The following is a 21,840-nucleotide window of genomic DNA, read 5'->3' as shown; positions in this document are numbered from 1 at the left end:
GTGTAGGTTCCCTCCCTTTCAGTGACACAGGTTGTTGAGAACTTACACGCCCGTGGCTTTTTGGCTTCGGCCTTGTGTTTCTTTTCTATTCTGGAGCTGTCTTCGGACTGGCTTGTGGAGAATGCAGGGATGCTTGGGGCCATTCCTGGGTCCGGTGCCTTGAGCTTGGCTGCTCGCGCGTCGGCTGCCTTGTTGAAGCTTTTTGCGCCAATCTTGTGGGAGGCGGTTTCCCTGTTTTATGCTTCCCGGCTCGTGTGTCGGCAGGCGGTGCTTGCCTCCTCTCTGGAATCTGCCTGGGCCCTGGATCTTAGGATGTCTTCTCCTTTTCGTCCTCTGCTTTTTGAGTATTCGACCGTGGTGCAGTATATGCTGCGTCAGCTACTTGTCGTCCTATGTCTGACTTGTTGGTTCTTCAGGGGTCTGGATGGGGGGGGAGGGAATCGTGCCAGGTCTCGCGATTTCGCTCATTGTGGTAGGCCACTGGTGCCAGGTTTGGGTCTGGCCCCGCCTTCAGTCCCGCCTTCGTCTGGTCGACACGGTGTTCCCTCCGTGCGAGGTTCTGGGTCTCGTATGGGATGCCGGGGGAGAGGCTGGCGCTGTTCGCTCAGATTTGGTCCCACGATTTATGGGCATTTCGAGTCGTTTCCTTCGGCCTCGGTGACGTTGGGTGGCTCCTTCTTCTTCGGGGGTTCGAGGCTGGTGGGGGCAGGCTTCTTCCCATGCGCTCGGTCAGGTCGTCTAGGAGTGGGCATGGTCAAAATGATGACGTCCCTCAAATGGGTTTCTTGTCTGTTCCCAGTACCGAAACGGGACTATGCGTACCTGTGGTTCATTCTGGACTTGTCCCATCTGAACCCTTGGGTTTATTGCTCCTCCTTTCGGATGACTATGCTGTCGCAGGTTTGAGGAGCCGGGCTCTAGGAAGGTGTCCCTGGACCTTTGGGATGCTTATTGGCATGCCTTGATTCCCGTGGGGTTCAGGGACTGGCTCAGTTTTGTTTTGGGGTATCACAGTTACTGCTTTTGTTGTCTCCCGTTCGGGTTGAATCTGGCACCTCATGTGTTCACATGCCTTACCCAGGTCGTGGCAGCCCATCTGCGTCTCTTAGGTGTTTGGGTGTTGTATCTCGACGACTGGCTGGTTTGGGCTCCCAACCGGTCATCTTGTCTGCTAGCCAGGGATTCTGTTCTTCCCAAGCTCGCCGGGTTCGGGTTCTTGGTGAATTGGAGGAAGTCTCATTTGGTTCCCTCCCAGGTTCGGACTTGGCTGGGTCTTGTGTGGACCTCTCAGACCACTTCCTTGTCTCTTCCTCCGGAGTCTCTCCTGCGGCTGCAGTCCCGCATGAGCCTGTTTCTGGGGGGCTCCCAGGTCACACGGCGGTTGCTCGAGGGTCTGTGCGGGAGCTTGAACTTTGCCATGATGGTCTTCCCATAGGGTCAGGATTGGCTTCGTCGGCTGTTCTGGTTCCTTCGGGGACGTCCCTTTCTCCTCCCTCGCGATCATTGGGTTTCGACCATGTGGGCCTTGCGTCAGATGCTGCGTCACAGGCTTCTTCTTCGGGTTTTTCGGGGTTCAGTGCCTTGGTGCCTGCCCGAGCCCTCGCTTAATGTGTTCACGGACGCGTCGTCTCTTGGCTGGGGCTTTGTGACCAGTGCTCACCAGGCCGGCCAGGGGCAGTGGGGATCATCCTTCCGTTGGGCCCACAGCATGATGTGGGAGTTTGCAGCGATGTGGTTTGTGGTGCGGAGGGCTCAGGTAGCCCGCAGATTGACAATCAGGCTTCATTCAGACTGCTCCCAGTGGTTCATTGCCTGAACCGGGGGTGGGGGGGGGAAGGTTCGATACAGTCCTTGGCTCTTTGGCACTGGTCGCTTCAGGTGACTCGTCTGCTGAGTTCTCGGCATTTAGCTCTCCTGGCTGTTCAAGGAGTGAGTGGCTGGCTGGTGTGTGGCGGTCACTCCTCGTTACTTTTTGACTCATAATAGCAACTTAGTGGTTTGTTATGGTGAACAAAACATGCAGATACTTATATATAACCTGTGTATATAGTGTAATAACCAACAAAGTATTTGTTCACTGTTTGATGAACATAATTGAATCAACAATATACACACCATATTTTTGAGTACAGCGATGATTCACTCATTTTATTATATAAATATATCACACTACACACTATTAAATAATATTACAGCAATAAAAACAGTGTTGAATGTAATGAAATGCCATTTTCTGGGTGAGCCCCGGAGGCTCCCTGAAGCTTATCAGGCTAATGTATGTTATGTTAGACTGGGACATTAGCTATGGAGTTCAGACCTACCAGGGACCAACACCAGAACCTGGCCCATTCAGAAAGGTTTCAGGGAGCAATGGCCCTGGAAAACTCCATATGGTTGGGGTTTTCCTTATCTGCCATCGACCGGGGTTAGGCACCCAGAAAAGTAGGCATAACAAAACAAACCCCACATGGTAAGAAAACTCCCTACAATCCCAAGGAAAACAATCAAACAATCAATTTACAGCTGCGCCAGTCATGCGCGCAGCCCTCCCCTCCCTGGGAGGGGGGGGGCCATGGACCTCACCACGCCGGCTGCCTTCAGTTCGGAAACTAGGCTTCAACCAACGCGAAAAAATCCCGCCGACCGGATGGGAGGGAGGGTAGCCAGGGAACCCTTGGGGCTCACCCAGAAATTGGCGTTTCATTACATTCAACGCTGGTTTTCTGTGGGGAGCCCCTACGGCTCCCTGGAAACTCCTCAACGCGAAGTCGAGACAACTGGCTGCAACCTGCGACCCAAAGCAACACAAGAACGCCGAGGAGCAGGGATGTTCACCAAATAAATAACGGGCGGCCAGGACCCTGTTCGACTTACAAAATCCACGCACCCGAATATGTGCCCAAGACATATTACCAAACACCGCAGCCAAAGCTGCAAACTTCCGAACGTTATGGGCGTGAGGATAGACCGCAGGTTGGCTAGACTAAATAACCCTGCAGACGACCTGGGAGACCCGAGCCCTGAAACAGTGAACGAGGGAAACCGGATCACCCCAAAGCGCATCCACAGCCACCCCAGCTGAAGCGAGCAGGTAACGGCGAAGTGTTGCAACTGGACACAACACATGATGCACCCCCGGCCGAACCAACCAAACATCAATGACCCACAGACTCCTCCGGAAAGCAGCCGTCTAGTTCTTCGCCAGAAAAGACGGAGAAGGCTGCAAATGGACAAACCTACCCCCAGGACCAAAAGAGCAGAAACCCCTGCGCTGGAGGAGAGCATGAAGCTCCCCTACCCGGCCCCCAGAGGCCAATGCCAACAAAAACAAAACCTTGGAAAAACAATCCGGAACCAAAGGGGCCACCACAAACCGAGGAGAGGAAAGATAGGAGAGCACCCTGTCCAAGGACCAGGACGGCTCAGGAGGCGCATGAGCAGGCCGGAGGTGAAACATAGCACGGGAAAGCTTACGAAACAGGGCGGATGTGACATCCACCCCGAAAGCTAGCTTGAGCGGCTCCGCCAGCGCCGCACGATATGAGGCGACAGTATTAGGCATCAAATGACGGTCCTGAAAAAGCCAAGAAAGAAAGGACAAGACAACCCTATCCGAAAGAAAAGACAACTTACGAAGAGCCAGAAAATGGCGAAAAGAACGGCAGGAAACTTCATACTGTCGCCGAGACGAAGCTCTCAGGTGGGACACCATCAACAAAGCCACCTGATCACCACAGAATCGGTGATACACCCGCGTCAAAAAGACCAGACGCAAAGAGCAGAGGAGAAGGTCGAACCAGCCCCGTACCGGATCGGACTGACTTGCTGAAAGAGGCGGAGCCGTGGGAAACGTCCCGGGTTCAGGCACCGAGCCAATAGCACCGGAAACCAAGGCTGGGCCGGCCACCAAGGGGCCACAAGGACTACTCTCCCTGGAATGTCTCCAACTGAACCAGAACCCGAAGCAACAGCTGGACCGGGGGGAAGAGGTACAGGTAACCCCACCTCGACCAGTCCTGCCGAAAAGCATCCACCGCGAACGCTTCGCAGTCGGGGAAGGGTGTCACATATATTGGGAGACGCCGAGACCACGCCGATGCAAAGAGGTCCACATCTGGGAGACTGTACGTCTGGCAGATCCAACGAAACGAGTCGTCGTCGACCGTCCACTCCGTGGACAGGGTAAGGAAGCGAGACAGACCGTCCGCCAGAACGATGGACACTCCCCGGATGTGAACCGCATGGAGAGCCAAACCCCGAGAATCCAGCAGACAAACCACTCAAAGGGACCAACCCCATAGAGCCAAGGACCGAAGAGAACCCCCACGGTTCAGGCAATGAACCACTGGAGAACAGTCCGAATGGAGGCGAATGGTCGATCCCCGAGCGACCTGAATCCTTCGAGGCGCGAACCAGACAGCCACAAACTCCCGAACCGTGCTGTGAGCCCAATGGAAGGATGGACACCACCGTCCCTGGCCTGCCTGGTGAGCACTGGTCACAAAGCCCCAGCCGAGAGATGACGCGTCCGTGAACACATCGAGCGAGGGCTCGGGAAGGCGCCAAGACACTGAACCCTGAAAACCCCAAAGAGGAAGCCGGTGACGCAGCAACCGACACAAGACCCCCGGAGGACGAACCCAATGATCGCGAGAGAGGTGGAAAGGACGTCCCTGAAGGAACCAAAACAGATGCCGAAGCCAAACCCGATCTGGCGGGTAGACTAGCATGGCGAAGTTCAAACTCCCGCACAACCGCTTGAGCAACCGCCGAGTGACCCGGGACCCCCTCAGAAACAGCCGACGGCGGTCCCGCAGCCGCCTCAACGTCTCTGGAGGGAGAGACATGGAAGCGGTCCGAGAATCCCAACAAGACCCAGCCAGGTCCGAACCTGGGACGGAACCAGATGGGACTTCCTCCAGTTCACCAGGAACCTGAACCTGGCGAGCTGGGAAAGAACCATATCCCTGGCGAGCAGACAAGCCGACCGACTGGGAGCCCACACCAACCAGTCGTCGAGGTAGGCCAAAACCCGAATCCCTAGAAGACGTAGACAGGTCACCACAACCCGGGTCAGATGCGTGAAAACGCAAGGTGCCAGATTCAAGCCAAAAGGAAGGCATCGAAAACGGTAAGCGTGACGCCCCACCACGAAACCTAACCAGTCCCTGAACCCCGGATGAATTGGAACGTGCCAATAGGCATCCTTGAGGTCCAGGAACACCATCCAGGTCCCCGGCTCCAACAGAAGCTGGACCTGAGACAGAGTAGCTATCTGAAAGGAGGGGCAAGGAATCCAGAGGTTCAGAAGAGACAAGTCCAGAATGAACCTCAGATCTGCACAGTCCCGTTTCGGCACTGGAAACAGACGGGAAACCCACCTGAGGGACGTAGTCGTTTCGACCACGCCCAAGCGCACCCACTCAGAACAGACGGGACAGAAAAATTAGGAAAGGCGGTGGCGTTGCTGTGCTGGTAAAAGAACACCTAAAGGTGAAGGAAATAATGACTGTCAATCCACAAGAAGTTGACATAATAGCACTAGAGATCTGCTATGAGGATGATAAACTAATGATGATAAATGCATATAGTCCACCGCCAAGCAGCACATAGTCAAAGGAGGAGCTAGATAGTAAACGTGAAGGTCTTATAACAATAATGAGAGAGATTATAGCGAGAGCGGATAACGATAGATCACGACTGTTGATAGTCGGTGACTTCAACTTGAAATCCATAGACTGGGAAGCATATGAAGCTAAAACAGAAGATTTTTGGACCTGTAAATTTGTAGACCTCATCCTGGAAACATTCTTGTATCAACATGTTAAACAAGCTACGAGGATGAGGGAAGGGGACGTTCCCTCCATGCTAGATTTGATATTTACCAGGAAGGAGGAAGAGATATTTGACATTCAGTACCTTCCTCCCTTGGGTAAAAGTGACCATGTCTTTTTGGGAATAAAGTATGCAATGCGTTATAAGCTGGAAGAAAATAAGGAGGTTGAAGCAGTTGAAAAACCAGACTTCAGGAGAGGACATTATGGTGACCTTAGAAATTTTTTTAGTGAGTATAATTGGACAGACTTGATGCTAGGCAAGGAAGTGAATGAGATGTATGGCAAGTTTTGTGAAATATATGATAAAGGCACAAAAAAATTTATACCAAAACAGAGATGCAGAACTAGGAAACAGGATTGGTTCAATAGAAATTGCGAGAGGGCTAGAGACCGAAAGACACAAAAATGGAATCAATACAGGAAGAGGCCGAACCCCCAAACATACCAGCGATACAAAGATGCGAGAAACAATTACACGGCAGTGAGGAGAGAGGCAGAAAGAAATTTTGAAAAAGGGATTGCGGACAAATGTAAAACAGAACCAGGTCTATTCTATAAATTCATAAACAACAAATTGCAGGTAAAGGATAATATTCAGAGGTTGAAAATGGGAAATAGATTCACGGAAGATGAAAAGGAAATGTGTGAAACACTAAACGAAAAGTTCCAAAGTGTGTTTGTACAAAATGAAATCTTTAGGGAACCAGATACAATAAGAATTCCAGAGAACAACATAGAACACATAGAGGTGTCTAGAGACGAAGTGGAAAAAATGCTCAAGGAGCTCGGTAAGAACAAAGCAGCTGGCCCAGATGGCGTTTCACCATGGGTTCTGAGAGAATGTGCATCTGAGCTCAGCATTCCACTTCACCTGATCTTTCAGGCATCCCTGTGTACAGGAATCGTAGCAGACGGGTGGAAACAGGCTAACATAGTTCCAATCTACAAAAGTGGCAGCAGGGAAGACCCCCTCAATTATAGACCTGTATCATTGACAAGTGTAATAGTGAAAGTATTGGAAAAACTAATCAAAACTAAATGGGTAGAACACCTAGAGAGAAATGATATAATATCAGACAGACAGTATGGTTTTCGATCTGGAAGATCCTGTGTATCGAATTTACTCAGTTTCTATGATCGAGCCACAGAGATATTACAGGAAAGAGATGGTTGGGTTGACTGCATCTATCTGGACCTAAAAAAGGCTTTCGACAGAGTTCCACATAAGAGGTTGTTCTGGAAACTGGAAAATATTGGAGGGGTGACAGGTAAGCTTCTATCATGGATGAAAAATTTTCTGACTGATAGAAAAATGAGGGCAGTAATCAGAGGCAATGTATCGGAATGGAGAAATGTCACAAGTGGAGTTCCACAGGGTTCAGTTCTTGCACCAGTGATGTTTATTGTGTACATAAATGATCTACCAGTTGGTATACAGAATTATATGAACATGTTTGCTGATGATGCTAAGATAATAGGAAGGATAAGAAATTTAGATGACTGTCATGCCCTTCAAGAAGACCTGGACAAAATAAGTATATGGAGCACCACTTGGCAAATGGAATTTAATGTTAATAAATGTCATGTTATGGAATGTGGAATAGGAGAACATAGACCCCACACAACCTATATATTATGTGAGAAATCTTTAAAGAATTCTGATAAAGAAAGAGATCTAGGAGTGGTTCTAGATAGAAAACTATCACCTGAGGACCACATAAAGAATATTGTGCAAGGAGCCTATGCTATGCTTTCTAACTTCAGAATTGCATTTAAATACATGGATGGCGATATACTAAAGAAATTGTTCATGACTTTTGTTAGGCCAAAGCTAGAATATGCAGCTGTTGTGTGGTGCCCATATCTTAAGAAGCACATCAACAAACTGGAAAAGGTGCAAAGACATGCTACTAAGTGGCTCCCAGAACTGAAGGGCAAGAGCTACGAGGAGAGGTTAGAAGCATTAAATATGCCAAAACTAGAAGACAGAAGAAAAAGAGGTGATATGATCACTACATACAAAATAGTAACAGGAATTGATAAAATCGACAGGGAAGACTTCCTGAGACCTGGAATTTCAAGAACAAGAGGTCATAGATTTAAACTAGCTAAACACAGATGCCGAAGAAATATAAGAAAATTCACCTTCGCAAATAGAGTGGTAGACGGTTGGAACAAGTTAAGTGAGAAGGTGGTGGAGGCCAAGACCGTCAGTAGTTTCAAAGCGTTATATGACAAAGAGTGCTGGGAAGACGGGACACCACGAGCGTAGCTCTCATCCTGTAACTACACTTAGGTAATTACACTTAGGTAATTACTCCAAGACGACTTGACGAAGCGCAGGAGAAGAAACCTGCTCTGTTAGCCCCGAACCCCCCAAAGGAGGACGAGTCGCCCAACGCCACCACAGGCCGGATGACACAACCGAAAAGGCCCACAAATCGTGGGACCAAGCATGGGCAAACAGAGCGAGCCTCCCCCCCATCGCCCCGTCAACGGGGCAAACTGTGAAAGGGCCGACGCCCCTTACGAGAACCCAACTGTCGAACAGGGCAATCACTGCGCCGACCAGACAACGCTGGCCCCGAAGGGAACAATGGCTCAGAAACTGGCACCAATGGCCCACCTCGACCAGTGGAACCCGGAACCCTGGCACAACCCCTCCGAAACTGCCGAGAACGACAGCTTCAGAGAATCAACAAGTCCGCCATAGGACGACAACTAGACGTAGCCGCATGCAGAAACTGAGAGACCGCAGTCTCTGCAAACAGCAACGGACAATACGGAGACGAAAACCTAAGAGCCAGGGCCGAAGCGGATTCCAAAGAGAGGGCGAGCACCGCCTGACAGCACACAAGGCGAGAAGCAAAAAACAGAGACACCGCTTCCTTCAGGATGGGTGCAAAGAGCTTCAACAGTGCAGCCGACGCCCTAGCTGCATAAGTCAGTGCCCCAGATGAAGGCTCTTCACTCAACGCTCCTACATCCTCCTCAAGCCAAGCAGAAGACAGCTCGAGAAGGGAAAAGAAAAGCAAGACCGAAGCCAAATGCCCACGGGCGCGCGACTCCTCCGCAACCAACGAAGCCGAAAGCTGAGGAACTTCCACGTGAAACTGGAAAAGGCCAACATCCCGAGAAAGGACGGGAGCAAACAAGCATGCATTAAGGTGCTCAAACTTACCCCCCAGGTAAACCTGCTTAAAAGCCCTCTGGATGAAGCTTAAAAAAACCTCTAGAAACACGGATCCGAGGTACCCAAAAGCGCCCGGAACCAAACCCGGGGAGGAGCCGAACCCAAATCATACTCATACAGGGAAGGGGGGTAAGAAAACCCCTCCCCTTGCAACAATAAGCCCCGCGAGGAAGGCAAAAGCACCCAAGCGGGGTCACAGGGGGGCCCAAGGCCCCCAGGTTGACTCCTCCCCAACCCCAGGATCTCCCACGTCGGGACCTGGGGCAGAGCCATCCTTCAAACCCTCTACCCCTGAAGAAAAGGCAGAGTCCAAGGGAAAGGCAGACAAGAAGGGGGTCTGCTGGTGGGATCCAGAAGCCTCGGCAGGAGGAACCAGCTCAAATGCCTCCGTCCCCGACCCGGATGGGGCAACCCCTGAGGCAGCCCGAGTCTCATTACCAACTAAACCCTGTGCCGAGGACGAAACCTCCAGACGTTTTGGAGCCGGACACAGGGGGGAGGAGGTGCAGGAAGAACCAAAGGGAAAAGACCAGGGGCGTGGCAGGAGCCAAAGCCAGAGCGACTAACACCCCCAGGTCAGGGTCCCTAAAACCAAAACGGGGCAGCCTCGGGGCATCCAGGTGGGAAACCAACCTAGTGCGTTGCAATAACCTAAACCTAACATGCAACACTGATGCTGCCTGTACCCTAACAGGAACATCCTCAGAGTAAAACTGGAGCACAAGCAGAGAACATGACTTGCAAGACTCCGGGTCAAAGGTGTCATTGACCCAACAGGCAGCATGATGGAGGCAAAACAGGTGACTGTCACCCTGAGACAAGGGCACACTGCAACCTTCAAACCCACACAAAGCAGGTTGGAACTCAGGAGACGCATCTATGGGTCCCCGAGCCCCGTCAGGGGTTTCCAGGGCCCGTAGGTTAGCAACTATGGGAAACCCAGACAAGGTGTTGCTAACCGGGTAAGAAACCCAAACAAAACAAGGGGTAAATGATAATACTGAAAACCCCTGGGATGTGTACAAGCATGGGGGCCTAGCAGAGGGCCACCAAAACAATACCAGGAGAACTATAGACCCACGAAGCAGAACCTCCACCAGGCAAAAAAAAAAAAAAAGAAAAACCCCGCAAAAGTACACCGTCCCCAGAGGCAACAGGAACCGGTCGCCGCTTAGGTGGCAGGCCGCACAACACCTTGACACCCTACCCAGCACAATACCACTCCCTACCCAAGGCCAAACAAGGGCCCCAAGCCCCAGCTGGGCCCAAGGGCGAGGTAAATGCCAAGCAGCAAGAACCTCTAAGGGAATGGTTCCCGAACGCCCCAGAGAAGATAACCCTGACACGCAGGGGCAGTACTCACAGGGCGCTTAGGGAAGGAAGCCCCTAAGTGCATGCAGCCCCGGCACTGATGAAGTAATCATGGCCACCGCACACCACACAAAGACAGCAGAGAACGCCACACGAGGCAAACACTGTCCAGTAATTTGAGGCCAGAGAAGCGTCTATCTCTGTTGACACTAGCTTTCGAACTGAAGGCAGCTGGCGTGGTGAGGTCCGGGGCCCACCCCTCCCCCTCCCGGGGAGGGGAGGGCTGCGCGGACGACCAGCGAGGCAGTAAATTGATTGTTTGATTGTTTTCCTTGGGATTGTAGGGAGTTTTCTACCTCTGTTCGTTTTTTTGTTGTAGTTTCTTACCATGTGGGGTTTGTTTTGTTACGCCAACCTTTCTGGGTGCCTAACCCCAGTCGATGGCAGATATGGAAAACCCCCAACCATATGGGGTTTTCCAGGGCCATTGCTCCCTGAAACCTCTCTGAAGGGGCCAGGTTCTAGCGCTGGTCCCTGGTAGGTCTGAACTCCATAACTAATGTCCCGGTCTAACATAACATACATTAGCCCGATAAGCTCTAGGAAGCCGTAGGGGCTCCCCACAGAAAACTACGAAAAATCAATCAAAGACATTGAAATAATTAGGTAATTATCTCTTTGTGGCAACTCCGGCCTGACAGCTGGCGAGCAACAGACCGTCTGGGACGCACGCTGAGTCAGCGCCTGTTTTTTGCCAGACTTCCCCGCCCTATAGCGGGCAATATATGCCACTTACAATTTTTTATTATTTTTCCCATGATCAGTGAACACAAATTAACAGGTTTAGAAGAAAAAATAATTTTTTTTTTTTTTGGTATGCACCTGTGACATGCTAAATAGTCAGGCGCCATTTAAGGGTTAAGCTAATCACTTTATAAAATTTTGATGACAACACCTTCCATAACTCCATTTCTTTATCTTTCAGCATCTGTAAAGAGCAGTACATATTTACCTTGGTTGCGATACCTGCCACACTGACGCTCACAAAGCTCAACAGACTGGAATCGGTTGGCATTTCCTCCACATCCTCCATATGAAAAGCCAATGCAACGACCTTGATCAGGGTCAAAGTACCAATTTGGAATTGATGCTCGGCAGTGTCCAATATCCATAGGTTGTGTACATGATTCTGGCAGGTCGCTTTCAGGTTCTGAAAAAGATGTGAAAATGGTCATTTCATTGCATAAAGAATATTTACACAGGTTATATAAATAATAGGTGCCATTGGACAGAGTCTGAATTACAAATGTGATAAGTGCTTTCATGTACATATCAGTGCATGATTCAGAACTGCCATATGTAGATGCTCCCTCACCATTAGAGAATTTGAGCACCGAGTTGCTGATGCCAGTCTTAATCCTAGTGTTCCTCTCATTTAACACAGGCAATTGTTTGCAGGTGCTCAAAATGCCTGTAGAAAATTTGACCTTACCCAAGTTCTTTATAAGGTACAACAAAACTTCACTACGCAAAAATAAAGGAGTGTCTGCTAGTCAGAAAGACCCTGGAGCCTCAAAATACACCTAGAAGGAGTTAAAAGACCCACCCACCACAGAAAATAGTAGGGTTCAGACACCGAGAAAGCAGCGTCTGAAACCAAGACTGAACCACCCACCAGAGAGCCAGAAAGATCACCCTTTTCCAGTAGGACTCCAAATTCACCAGGATCCGGAGTGAAAGCCGAACTGGGGGGAAGAGGTACAGGAACTTTCACCTCGATCAGTACAGCCTATATGAATCTACGATGATGGCCTCCCATTCGAGGAATAGTTTATCATAAATAGATAAAGAGCAAGATGCCGAGATCAGGCTGACACAGAGATCCGTGTCTTGGAACACAAATGTCCAGAAAAGCCACATGAAGGAGACAGCATCAATGGTCCATTCTATAGAGACAGAGGAACTGGGACAGATCATAAGGAAGCAATGATCTGGTTTATTTTGTTGAATATCTGGGTGCTGTCATAAGTGGTGGCTGACATGAATAGATTTATATAAATTTTATCACATGTGGCACTGCTCCTGCGACTCTCAAGTGGGGGGTCACATTCTGGCTCATGGTCCTTGGTAGGTCAAATAGAACTCTGCAACTAATGGCACATGGTAGTTTTGTATTACATCAGCTTAGTAGCTGTAAAGAGTAACAGACCAAAGGGGAACTGTAAACTGACAGGATGAAAGAAAGATGAGAACACGGTCATGAGACCAGTAGGGCTCAGAGGGTGCATGAGTTGGAAGTGAAACAATACACAAAACAGCTCCTGAACTGATGCCTAGGTAGTACTGATGCCAAATGCAAGCTGTACCAGTTCCACTAGTGCCAAATGATAAAAGGCAACATCATTAGGGACAAGATGATGCCAGTCAAAAAACCAGCGTTGAATGTAATGAAATGCCATTTTCTGGGCAAGTCCCTGAGGCTACCTGAAGCTATCCAAACTGACATGTACAATATTAGGTTGAGGTCAACAGTCACGGGAGTTCTTTATGCCTACCGGGAATCATGAGCCAGAACCTGGTCCCCTCAAAGAGGCGCAGGGAGCAATGGCCTGTGAGCACTTTACGTTTAAAGTATGTCATATTTACCATTAACCAGGAAGAGCACCCCAGAAAGATAGGCAAAACAAAACAGACAACAAGCGAACCGAGAAAAAATAACCCCCTACCCCCCCCCAAATTAAAACCAACAAGCAACACGTCATCTAACTAGCACCCCCGCTTGTTAGTGCCCCCTTAAATGGGGAGGGTTAGCTGGCTCAGGCAAACCGGCTGCTCACCCCTCAGTTCTAGAATGATGAAAACTGCCAACTGGAGGGAGGGAGGGAGGGAGGGAGGGAGGTGTCAGGGAGCCTTTGGGGCTCGCCCAGAAAATGATATTTCATTACATTCAATGCTGGTTTTCTGTGGGGAGCCCCGTCAGCTCCTGAAGCTAACTACTGACAGATAAGTAAAAGAGGGAATTACCCGAGAGGCGGCAGTACCAGGGTCTCAAGATGAAGAAGAGACATCCGGCCGCGACAGACACCCCAGCTCAACACAAGGCCGAAGAGGGCCCGGAACGTTCATGAGATACTTGGCAGCTAGGACCCTGTTTGACCTCCGAAACCCCAGCACCCGAATGTCGACCATAGACATATTTCCAAAGACTGAAGCCAGAGCAGTATACTTTCTCACATCATGGGTAGGGTAGACTGCAGGTTGGCTAGACTTGATTACACCATGGACAACCTGAGACATACTAGCCCTGGAACAGGGAACCAGGGAACCAGGGAAACCAGATCAAGCCAGAGCACATCCACCATCACAGAACCAGTGGCCTGCAGGTTGCAGCATAAAGTCGCCACAGGACACAGTACATAATGCTCCACTGGCCTAATCAACCAAGCATCCACAACCAACGAACTTCTCTGGTAGCCAGTTGTTTCATTATTCTCCTGAAAGGAAGAAGAGGGCTGCAAATGAACAAAACAACTGCCAGAACCAAACTCACAAAACCCCCTGCGCCGGAGAAGAGCATGAAGCTCCCTTATCCAACTCCCAGAGGCCAAAGGAAATGAAAACAAGGCTTTCACAAAGCAATCTCAAACCGAAAGGGAAGAGAGAAAAGAGAGCACCAAGTCTAAGGACTAAGAAGGCTCAGGCGGCGCATGAGCAGGCCGGAGGTGAAATAACGCATAAGAGAGCAAAAGTGACGCAAAGAACAGAGGAGTAAGTCAAACAGTGAGGTACCTCACCGGCCCCACCTGTTGAAAGAGGTGGAGGAATGGAAAAAGGTCCGGGTTTGGACACTTGAGCAAGCATCGCCTGAAACCAAGGCTGGGCTGGGCCCCAATGGAGCCAGGAGAATCACTCTTCCACAATAGGATTCCAACTGAGCAAGAACTTGGAGCAACAGCTGGACCGGGAGAAGAGGTACATAAACCCCCACCTGTACAGTCCTTTCAAAAAGCCTTCACTGCAAAGGCCTCGAACTCGGGGAACAGCGAGACGCTAGAACCACGCAGACGTGAAGAGATCCCACCTCCGGGCGCAAGTGCATCTAGCAAAGCCACAGGAAGGAATTGGCATTGACTCTCCACTACATGGAAATATGAAGGAAATGAAACAAGCCATGTGCCCGGACATTGGACACACCTCGAACGTTAAAGATGCGAAGAGCTAAACCGAGAACTCAACAGAAGAGTTCAAGTCACAAAGAGTCATGGACCAAAGAGATCCCCCGTGGTTAAGACAATGAAGCACAGGGGAGCAGTCTGAATGGAGCATAGTGGTGATCACTGGCTAGCAGACAAGCAGACCGACTGGGAGCCCACACCAACCAGTTGTCGAGGTAGGCCAAAACCTGAAGACCTAGCAGATGCAAATGGGCAACGGCAACCCAAGTTAAGTGCATGAAAGCGAGAGATGCCAGATTCAAGCCAGATGGAAGACAATGAAAGTGGTAAGACTGTCACCACACCACAAAACCCAACCACTTCCTGAACCTCAAATGAATAGGGATGTGCCATTATGAATCCTTGAGGTCAAGAGCCCTCATCCACGCCAAAAAGGCAGAGTCAAAAAGGCAAAGGGGGGGCAAGGGAGGACCATTGCAAGGAGGATCAAGGCTGCTGCCTGATTCCTAAGATAATTAGATAAGGGATGAGTAAACTGAAGCACAAGCAGGAAAAAGTCCTGCAAGAGTCTGGATTTTAGGTGTCGACAACCCAACAGGCAGCATGACGGAAGCAGTATAGATGATCATCTCCCTGAGGCTGGGGCAACGAATAACCTTCAACTTTGTACAGGGCGAGAGTCGACTCGGAAGAATGTAGATGTTGGACAGTTTTAAATGTAGATTTGACAGAGCCCAGTAGGCTCAAGAATCTGTACACCAGTTGATTGACGGTTGAGAGGCAGGCCCAAAGAGCCAAAGCTAAACCCTCGCAAGCACAACTAGGTGAGAACCTCTTCAAGCATGAAAGTCTTCAACGGGGAATGAGTCCTGAATGCCTAAGGGAAGATAACCCTGAAATGCAAGGGTAGTACTTACAGAGAACCTAGGGAGGGGAACCCTAGGCACATGCAGCTCCGGTACACTGAGACACCTGGCCACCACACAAAACACAAGCCGGAATAGCTCCATAGGACAAAAATCCAGAATAGGAATTTGAGGCCAGAGGAGACATCCAACCACCAGCACATCAGTTCAAGAACCTGGGTGGTGGGCTGCCGGCTCCCACTCAGGACGTAGGTAACAATTTTTACCAGCATGTGGCCTTGTTTCACCTGCCATTTTGGGTGCCTTCCTAAGTCGATGGCAAATATGACGTACTGTACTTTATATGTAAAGTTTTCATAGGCTATTGCTCACTGCACCTCTCTGAGGGGGCCAGGTTCTGGCTTGTGGTCCCCGGTAGGCAAAAGGACTCTGTGACTGTTGACCCCAACTAATATAGCACTATATCAGTTCGAATAGCTTCAGGGAGTCAATGGGGCTCCCCACAGAAATGCAATCTATTTATTTTCAGCATTTTTTAAAGCTGAGAATAAAATCTGAACCAAAATAAATGTCATACTTCTGGGCTGAGCAAGGTTAAAGAAGAAATCATTATGGTGGATGTAACAGTGCCTCACCCTCAGGTTCGGTGCCATCTTGCTCAGGATAGGTGTATGAAGGTGTTGTAGTTAGCACTGCCATAGTTTTCTTGCATCTTTGCTGGCAAAGACGTGCCGAATCAAATCTGAAACACATAACATGCCTGAAACATACAACATATGACTCCACAACCAGTGACTGTAACATGCAATATATGCATACACTGTACTATACAACAAAGAAATGTTTTAATAGTAATAAGTATCTATATCAAGCATATCTTGCAATACAAAAATACATATTACATTGTAAAAACCAGCGTTGAATGTAATGAAATACCAATATTTGGTTAAGCTCTGGTGGCTCCCTGTAGCTAACATCTGCATTATCTCCAATGTGCGTATTGCTTAGCAGGAGCCATAAGTTGCAGAGGTCTCTAGCCTGCTAGGGACCTCAAGCCAGAACCTGGCCCCCTCACAAAAGCACAGGGAGCACTGGCATCTATTTTGTATATGCGACTACAAGGAAAGCCACCTAAAAAGCCAACGAGACAAAACAGACCACACCTGGCTCCTTCCAATAACTGCAGGCTCAAAAAACCAGCGTTGAATGTAATGAAACGCCATTTTCTGGTTGAGACGCGGAGGCTTCACGGAGCTATCTCAGGCTGGTATGCTAATGTCAGACTTTGGCATCAGTCATGTGTATGGTGTTCTTAGGGCCTACCAGGGACCATGGCCAGAACCTGGCTCCATCAGAGAGGCAAGTGGGAGCAATGGCCTATAGAAACCCTTGTGTGGTTGGAAGCATTCTATGTCTGCCATAGACCGGGTCAAGCATCCAGAAAGGTAAGCGTCACAAAACAAACCCCTATTCTAGTTAAAATTGCTACCAAAAGCTGAACTAGTGGATAGAACTCCCCAACAGAAAATGAGAAAACTAGTATGACATCACACGTCACTGCGACATTGTCTGCACAGCTCCACCCTCCAGGGGGAGCCCCAGACCTCTCACGCTGGCTATCCACCCATCAGTTCTTTGGCTGATGCTAAAGAACTAAAGCTAAAGCTAAAGAGCCAGTTGTGTGCTCCGGCTCCAGTGGTTGTTTCAGCACTGTACCTAGAATGTGGTGTCTGTCTTCTAGGTGGTGCATGAGCCGGGAGTAAGTCTCCAGTACTCGGGCTGCATGCACCTAGGGTTAACTTCCCTAGGTGCCCTATAAGTACTGCCCTTTGGGCTTCGGGTTACCTTCCACTAGTTCCTTGGGTCCTGCTTCTGCTAGGTCGTTTACTGTTTGATTTTCGGCCGCCCTTTGTGTGATAGGGTGTTCTGTCTCCCTTGTTCGCCTTAGGGTAAGGGGCAGTTTGCATTGGTAGGGGCAAAGGGTACTGCGCAACTAGTTTTCACCAATCATAGCAGCCGGCTCTGTTCCGCCTGGGTACGCTGTCCTCTTGCGGGGTTTTCTTTTTCTTTTTGTTTGTCTACCAGGTGGGGGTCTGCCTTTGGTCCCTCTGCCAGGTCCCCGTGAGTATACACGTCCCGGGGGTTCAGTTCTTACAAAGTTGTTTGGTAGATTATTGAACTGGGAGACCCAAGCCTTGGAACAGGGAACACAACAGGGAAACTGGATCAACCCAAAGCACATTCCCAGCCACGGCACGAAGGTAACTGCTAAGAGCTGCAACCGGACACAACACATGATGCACCTCCGGCCGAACCAACCAAGAATCAATAACCCAATAGCTCCTTCGGAAAGCAGCCGCCTTGGCCTTCGCCAAAAAGGATGAAGAAGACTGCAAATGTACAAACCTACCACCAGAATTAAAGAGAGCAGGAAACCCCTGCGCCGGAGGAGAGCCGGAAGTTCCCCGACCCGACCCCTAGAGGCCAACGCCAACAAATATAGGACCTTTGAAAAACAATCTTGAACCGAAGGGGCTACCACAAACTGAGGAGAGGAAAGATAAGAGAACACCCTGATCAAGGACCAGGACAGCTCAGGCGGCGCATGAGCAGGCTGGAGGTGAAACAAAGGACAAGAAAGCGTATGGAACGGGGCGGATGTGACATCCACCCTGAATGTAAGCTCGAGCGGCTTCTCCAGTGCCGCACGATACGAGGCGACAGGAAGAAGCATCAATAATGGTCCAGAAAACCAAGAAAGGACAAGACAACCCGATATGAAAGAGAAGACAACCTACGAAGAGCAAGAAAATGTCGAATAGAAGTGCCAGGAAACATCATACTGTGACCGAGACGAAGCTCGCAGGTGGGACACCATCAACGAAGCCACCTGATAACCACAGAGATGGTGATACACCCGCGTCAAAAGATCAGACACGAAGAGCCGAGGATAAGGCCGAACCAGCCACGTACTGGACCGGTTTGACCTGCTGAAAGAGGTAGAGCCCAGGAAATGCCCCTGGTTCGGACACCGATCAAGCAACATCTATAAACAAGCTGGGCCGGCCACCAAGGGACCATGAGGACTACACTCCTTGGGAAGGAATCCAACCGAGCCAGAACCTGAACCGGGGAAAGAGGTACAGCTCAACCGGGGGAAGAGATACAGGTAACCAGTCCTGCCGAAAAGGCATCCACCACGAACGCCCCGCAGGTGGGGAAGGGCGCCACATAGAATGGGAGATGCCGAGACCACGCTGATACGAAAACGCCCATGTCCAGGAATCCGTACAACCAGCAGAGCCAACAAAAGTGGCGATGACCGGCCAATTCGTGAACAGAGGAATGAACAGAGGCCGACCGCCAGGACGTAGGATATTCCCTGGACATGAAACGCACAGAGAGCCAAACTTCGAGAATCCAGCAGACGAGCCACTCGAAGGGACCAACCCGAAAGAGCAAGGACCGAAGAGAACCCCCCGTGGTTCTGGCAAGGAACCACCGAGAACAGTCCGAATGGAGCCAGATGGTAGAGCCCCGAGTGACCCAAACCCTCCGAAGCGCAACCAGCCACAAAACTCCTAAACCATGCCGTGAGCCAGACGGAAGGATGGACACCACCGTTCCCAGCCAGCCTGGTGAGCACCGGTCACGAAGCCCCAGCCGAGAGATGACACATCCGTGAACACATTGAGCGAAGGCTCACAGAGGCACCAAGGCACGGAACCCCGAAAACCTCAAAGAGGAAGCCAGCAATGCAGCACAAACACAAGGTTCCCAGAGGACGAACGTAATGATTGCAAGAGATTCGGAAGGGGAGTCCCCGAAGGAACCAAAACAGACGCCGAAGTCAACCCTGACCCAGCGGATAGACCAGCACGGCGGTCCCCGAAGGAACCAAAACAGACGCCGAAGTCAACCCCGACCCAGCGGATAGACCAGCACGGCGAAGTTCAAACTCCAGCACAACTGCTCGAGCAACTGCCAAGTGACCCAGGACCCCAGCCGCAGCTACGCCTGTGGAGGGAGAGACAAAGAAGCGGTCCAGTAGTGAAGGACTACTGGACAAAGAAGTAGTCCAGTAGTCCTAAGCAAGACCCAGCTAGGTTCGAACCCGAGACGGAACTAGATGTAACGGCCTCCAGTTCATCAGGAACCCGAACCTGGTGATCTGGACAGAACCACACCCCTGGCGAGCAGACAAGCGAACCGACTGAAAGCCCACACCAGCCATTCGTTGAGGTGGGCCCATAAACCGAATTCTGAGCAGACGCAGAAAGGTCACCAAGATCCGGTAAGGATGCGTAAATACACTCAGTGCCCATTACAAACTAGGGAAGGCAACAAAAAAACCAGCGTTGAATGTAATGAAACGCCATTTTCTGGGTGAGCCCCGGAGGCTCCCTGGAGCTTATCGGGCTAATGTGTGTTATGTTAGACCGGGACATTAGCTAAGGAGTTCAGACCTACCAGGGACCAGCGCCAGAACCTGGCCCCTTCAGAGAGGTTTCAGGGAGCAATGGCCCTGGAAAACCCCATATGGTTGGGGGTTTTCCTTATCTGCCATCGACCGGGGTTAGGCACCCAGAAAGGTAGGCGTAACAAAACAAACCCCACATGGTAAGAAACTACAACAAAAACCGAACAGAGAGGTAGAAAACTCCCTACAATCCCAAGGAAACAAGCAAACAAGCAAACATCACACTTTACTGCCGCGCCGATCGTCCGCACAGCCCTCCCCACCCCGGGAGGGGGAGGGGGGAGCCCCGGACCTACCGCGCCGGCTGCCAAGCTCCAGTTCGGAAGCTAAGCTTCAACCAACGCGAAAAAACCGCCGACCGGTGGGAGGGAGGGTTTCCAGGGAGCCTCCGGGGCTCACCCAGAAAATGGCGTTTCATTACATTCAACGCTGGTTTTCTGTGGGGAGCCCCTACGGCTCCCTGGAGCTTCATACCCAAAGAGAAGGAAAAGAAAGGGCTAACCCGGGAGGCGGCCGCCACAAACTCTGCAACGCAAAGCCAAGACAACCGGTCGCAAACCTGCGACCCAAGGCAACAAGAACGCCCAAGAACAGACGCACATATGGATGGGCGGCCAAAAACCTGTGCGACCCACAATTCCCTGCGCCCGAAATGAGCCCGAGACGTCACCAACACAGCAGCAATTGCTGCAAACGTCTGAACAGCACGGGCGCAAAGACAGACCGCAGTAAGAAGGAAAACACTGCGGACGACCCGGGAGACCCGAGCCCTGAAAACAGGGAACGAAGGAACTGGATCAACCACAGCGCATCCCCAGGCACGGTACGCCGGCAACAGCAAAAAGCACAACTGGACAACACAGGACGCACCCCCCGGCCAAACCAAACAAGTACCAATACCCCAAGAACCCCTCCGGAAAGCAGCCGTCTCGACCGTCGCCAGGACAGAGAAAGGCTGCACACCAATAAAGCTACCACCAGTACCAAAGAGGAGGAAACTGAAACCGAAGGGGCTACCACAAACTGAGGGGAAGAGAAGAAGGCACCCTGAACAAGGACCAGGATGGCTCAGGCGACTCATGAGCAGGCCGGAGGGGAAACAAAACGCGAGAAGACGTAATAAACGTCATACAGTCTCCAAGACGAAGCTCGCAGGTGGGACACCGTCAACAAAGCCACCTGAACACCATAGAGATGGCGATACCTGCGTCAAAATACCAGACGCGAAGAGCCAAAGAGAAGGCCGAACCAGTCACGGACAGGACCGATTCGGCCTGCTGAACGAGGCGAAGCCTCAGGAAAAACGCCCCGGGTACGGACACCTATCGAGCAGCGTCTGAAAAGAAGGCCGGGCCGGCCACAGTGGAACCATAAGGACTGTTCTCGTGGGAATGGGCTGCAACTGAGCCAGAACCCGAAGCAACAGCTGGACCAGGAGAAGAGGTACAGGTACCCCCCACCTTGACCAGGCCTGCCGAAAGCCTCCACCGTGAAGTCCTCGCAGGTGGGAAGGGCGCCACAAAACGGGCGACGCCTAGACCACGCCGACCCGAAGACGTCCATGGCCAGGAGTCCATAAGCCCAACAGAGCCAACAAAACGAATCGGCGACGACTGGCCAACCCACGAAGAGGAATGAACCGAGACAGCTGTCCACCAGGACGCAGGACACACCCCGGACACGAACCACACGGTTAACCAAACCCCCTGTGGTTCCGGCAAGAACCACCAGAGAACAGTCCAAACAGAGCTGAATGGTAGAGTACCTAGTGACCCAAACCCTCCGAAGCGCAAACCAGACAGCCATGAACACCTGAACCCGGAGACAAGGGAACAGCAACCAACGATCCCGTTCAAGACGGGTTGGAACCCGGAAGACACATTCAATGGTCCCCCGAGCCCAGACAGGGGTTTCCAGGGCCCGTAGGGTAACAACTACGGGAAGCCCGGGCAAGGTGTTGCTAACCGGTTAAGAAACC

General features: G+C 50.9%; 1 protein-coding gene across 1 annotated transcript in view; it reads right to left on the bottom strand.

The window, feature by feature from the left end:
* Window positions 1-21,840, bottom strand: part of LOC123766071 (proteoglycan-like sulfated glycoprotein papilin) — a gene marked incomplete at its 5' end in the record, with an annotated part of 493,143 nt that overhangs the window by 116,692 nt on the left and 354,611 nt on the right. The window contains 2 exon segments of the mRNA XM_069321077.1: window positions 11,354-11,551; window positions 16,018-16,124. Coding sequence (XP_069177178.1) covers window positions 11,354-11,551; window positions 16,018-16,124 — 305 coding nt within the window.

The sequence above is a fragment of the Procambarus clarkii genome, chromosome 9 (genome assembly GCF_040958095.1).
Source record: "Procambarus clarkii isolate CNS0578487 chromosome 9, FALCON_Pclarkii_2.0, whole genome shotgun sequence".
In the NCBI taxonomy this organism is placed as follows: Eukaryota; Metazoa; Arthropoda; class Malacostraca; order Decapoda; family Cambaridae; genus Procambarus; species Procambarus clarkii.
The sequence above is the reverse complement of the archived record's forward strand: the minus strand, read 5'-3'. Positions and strand labels throughout refer to the sequence as shown.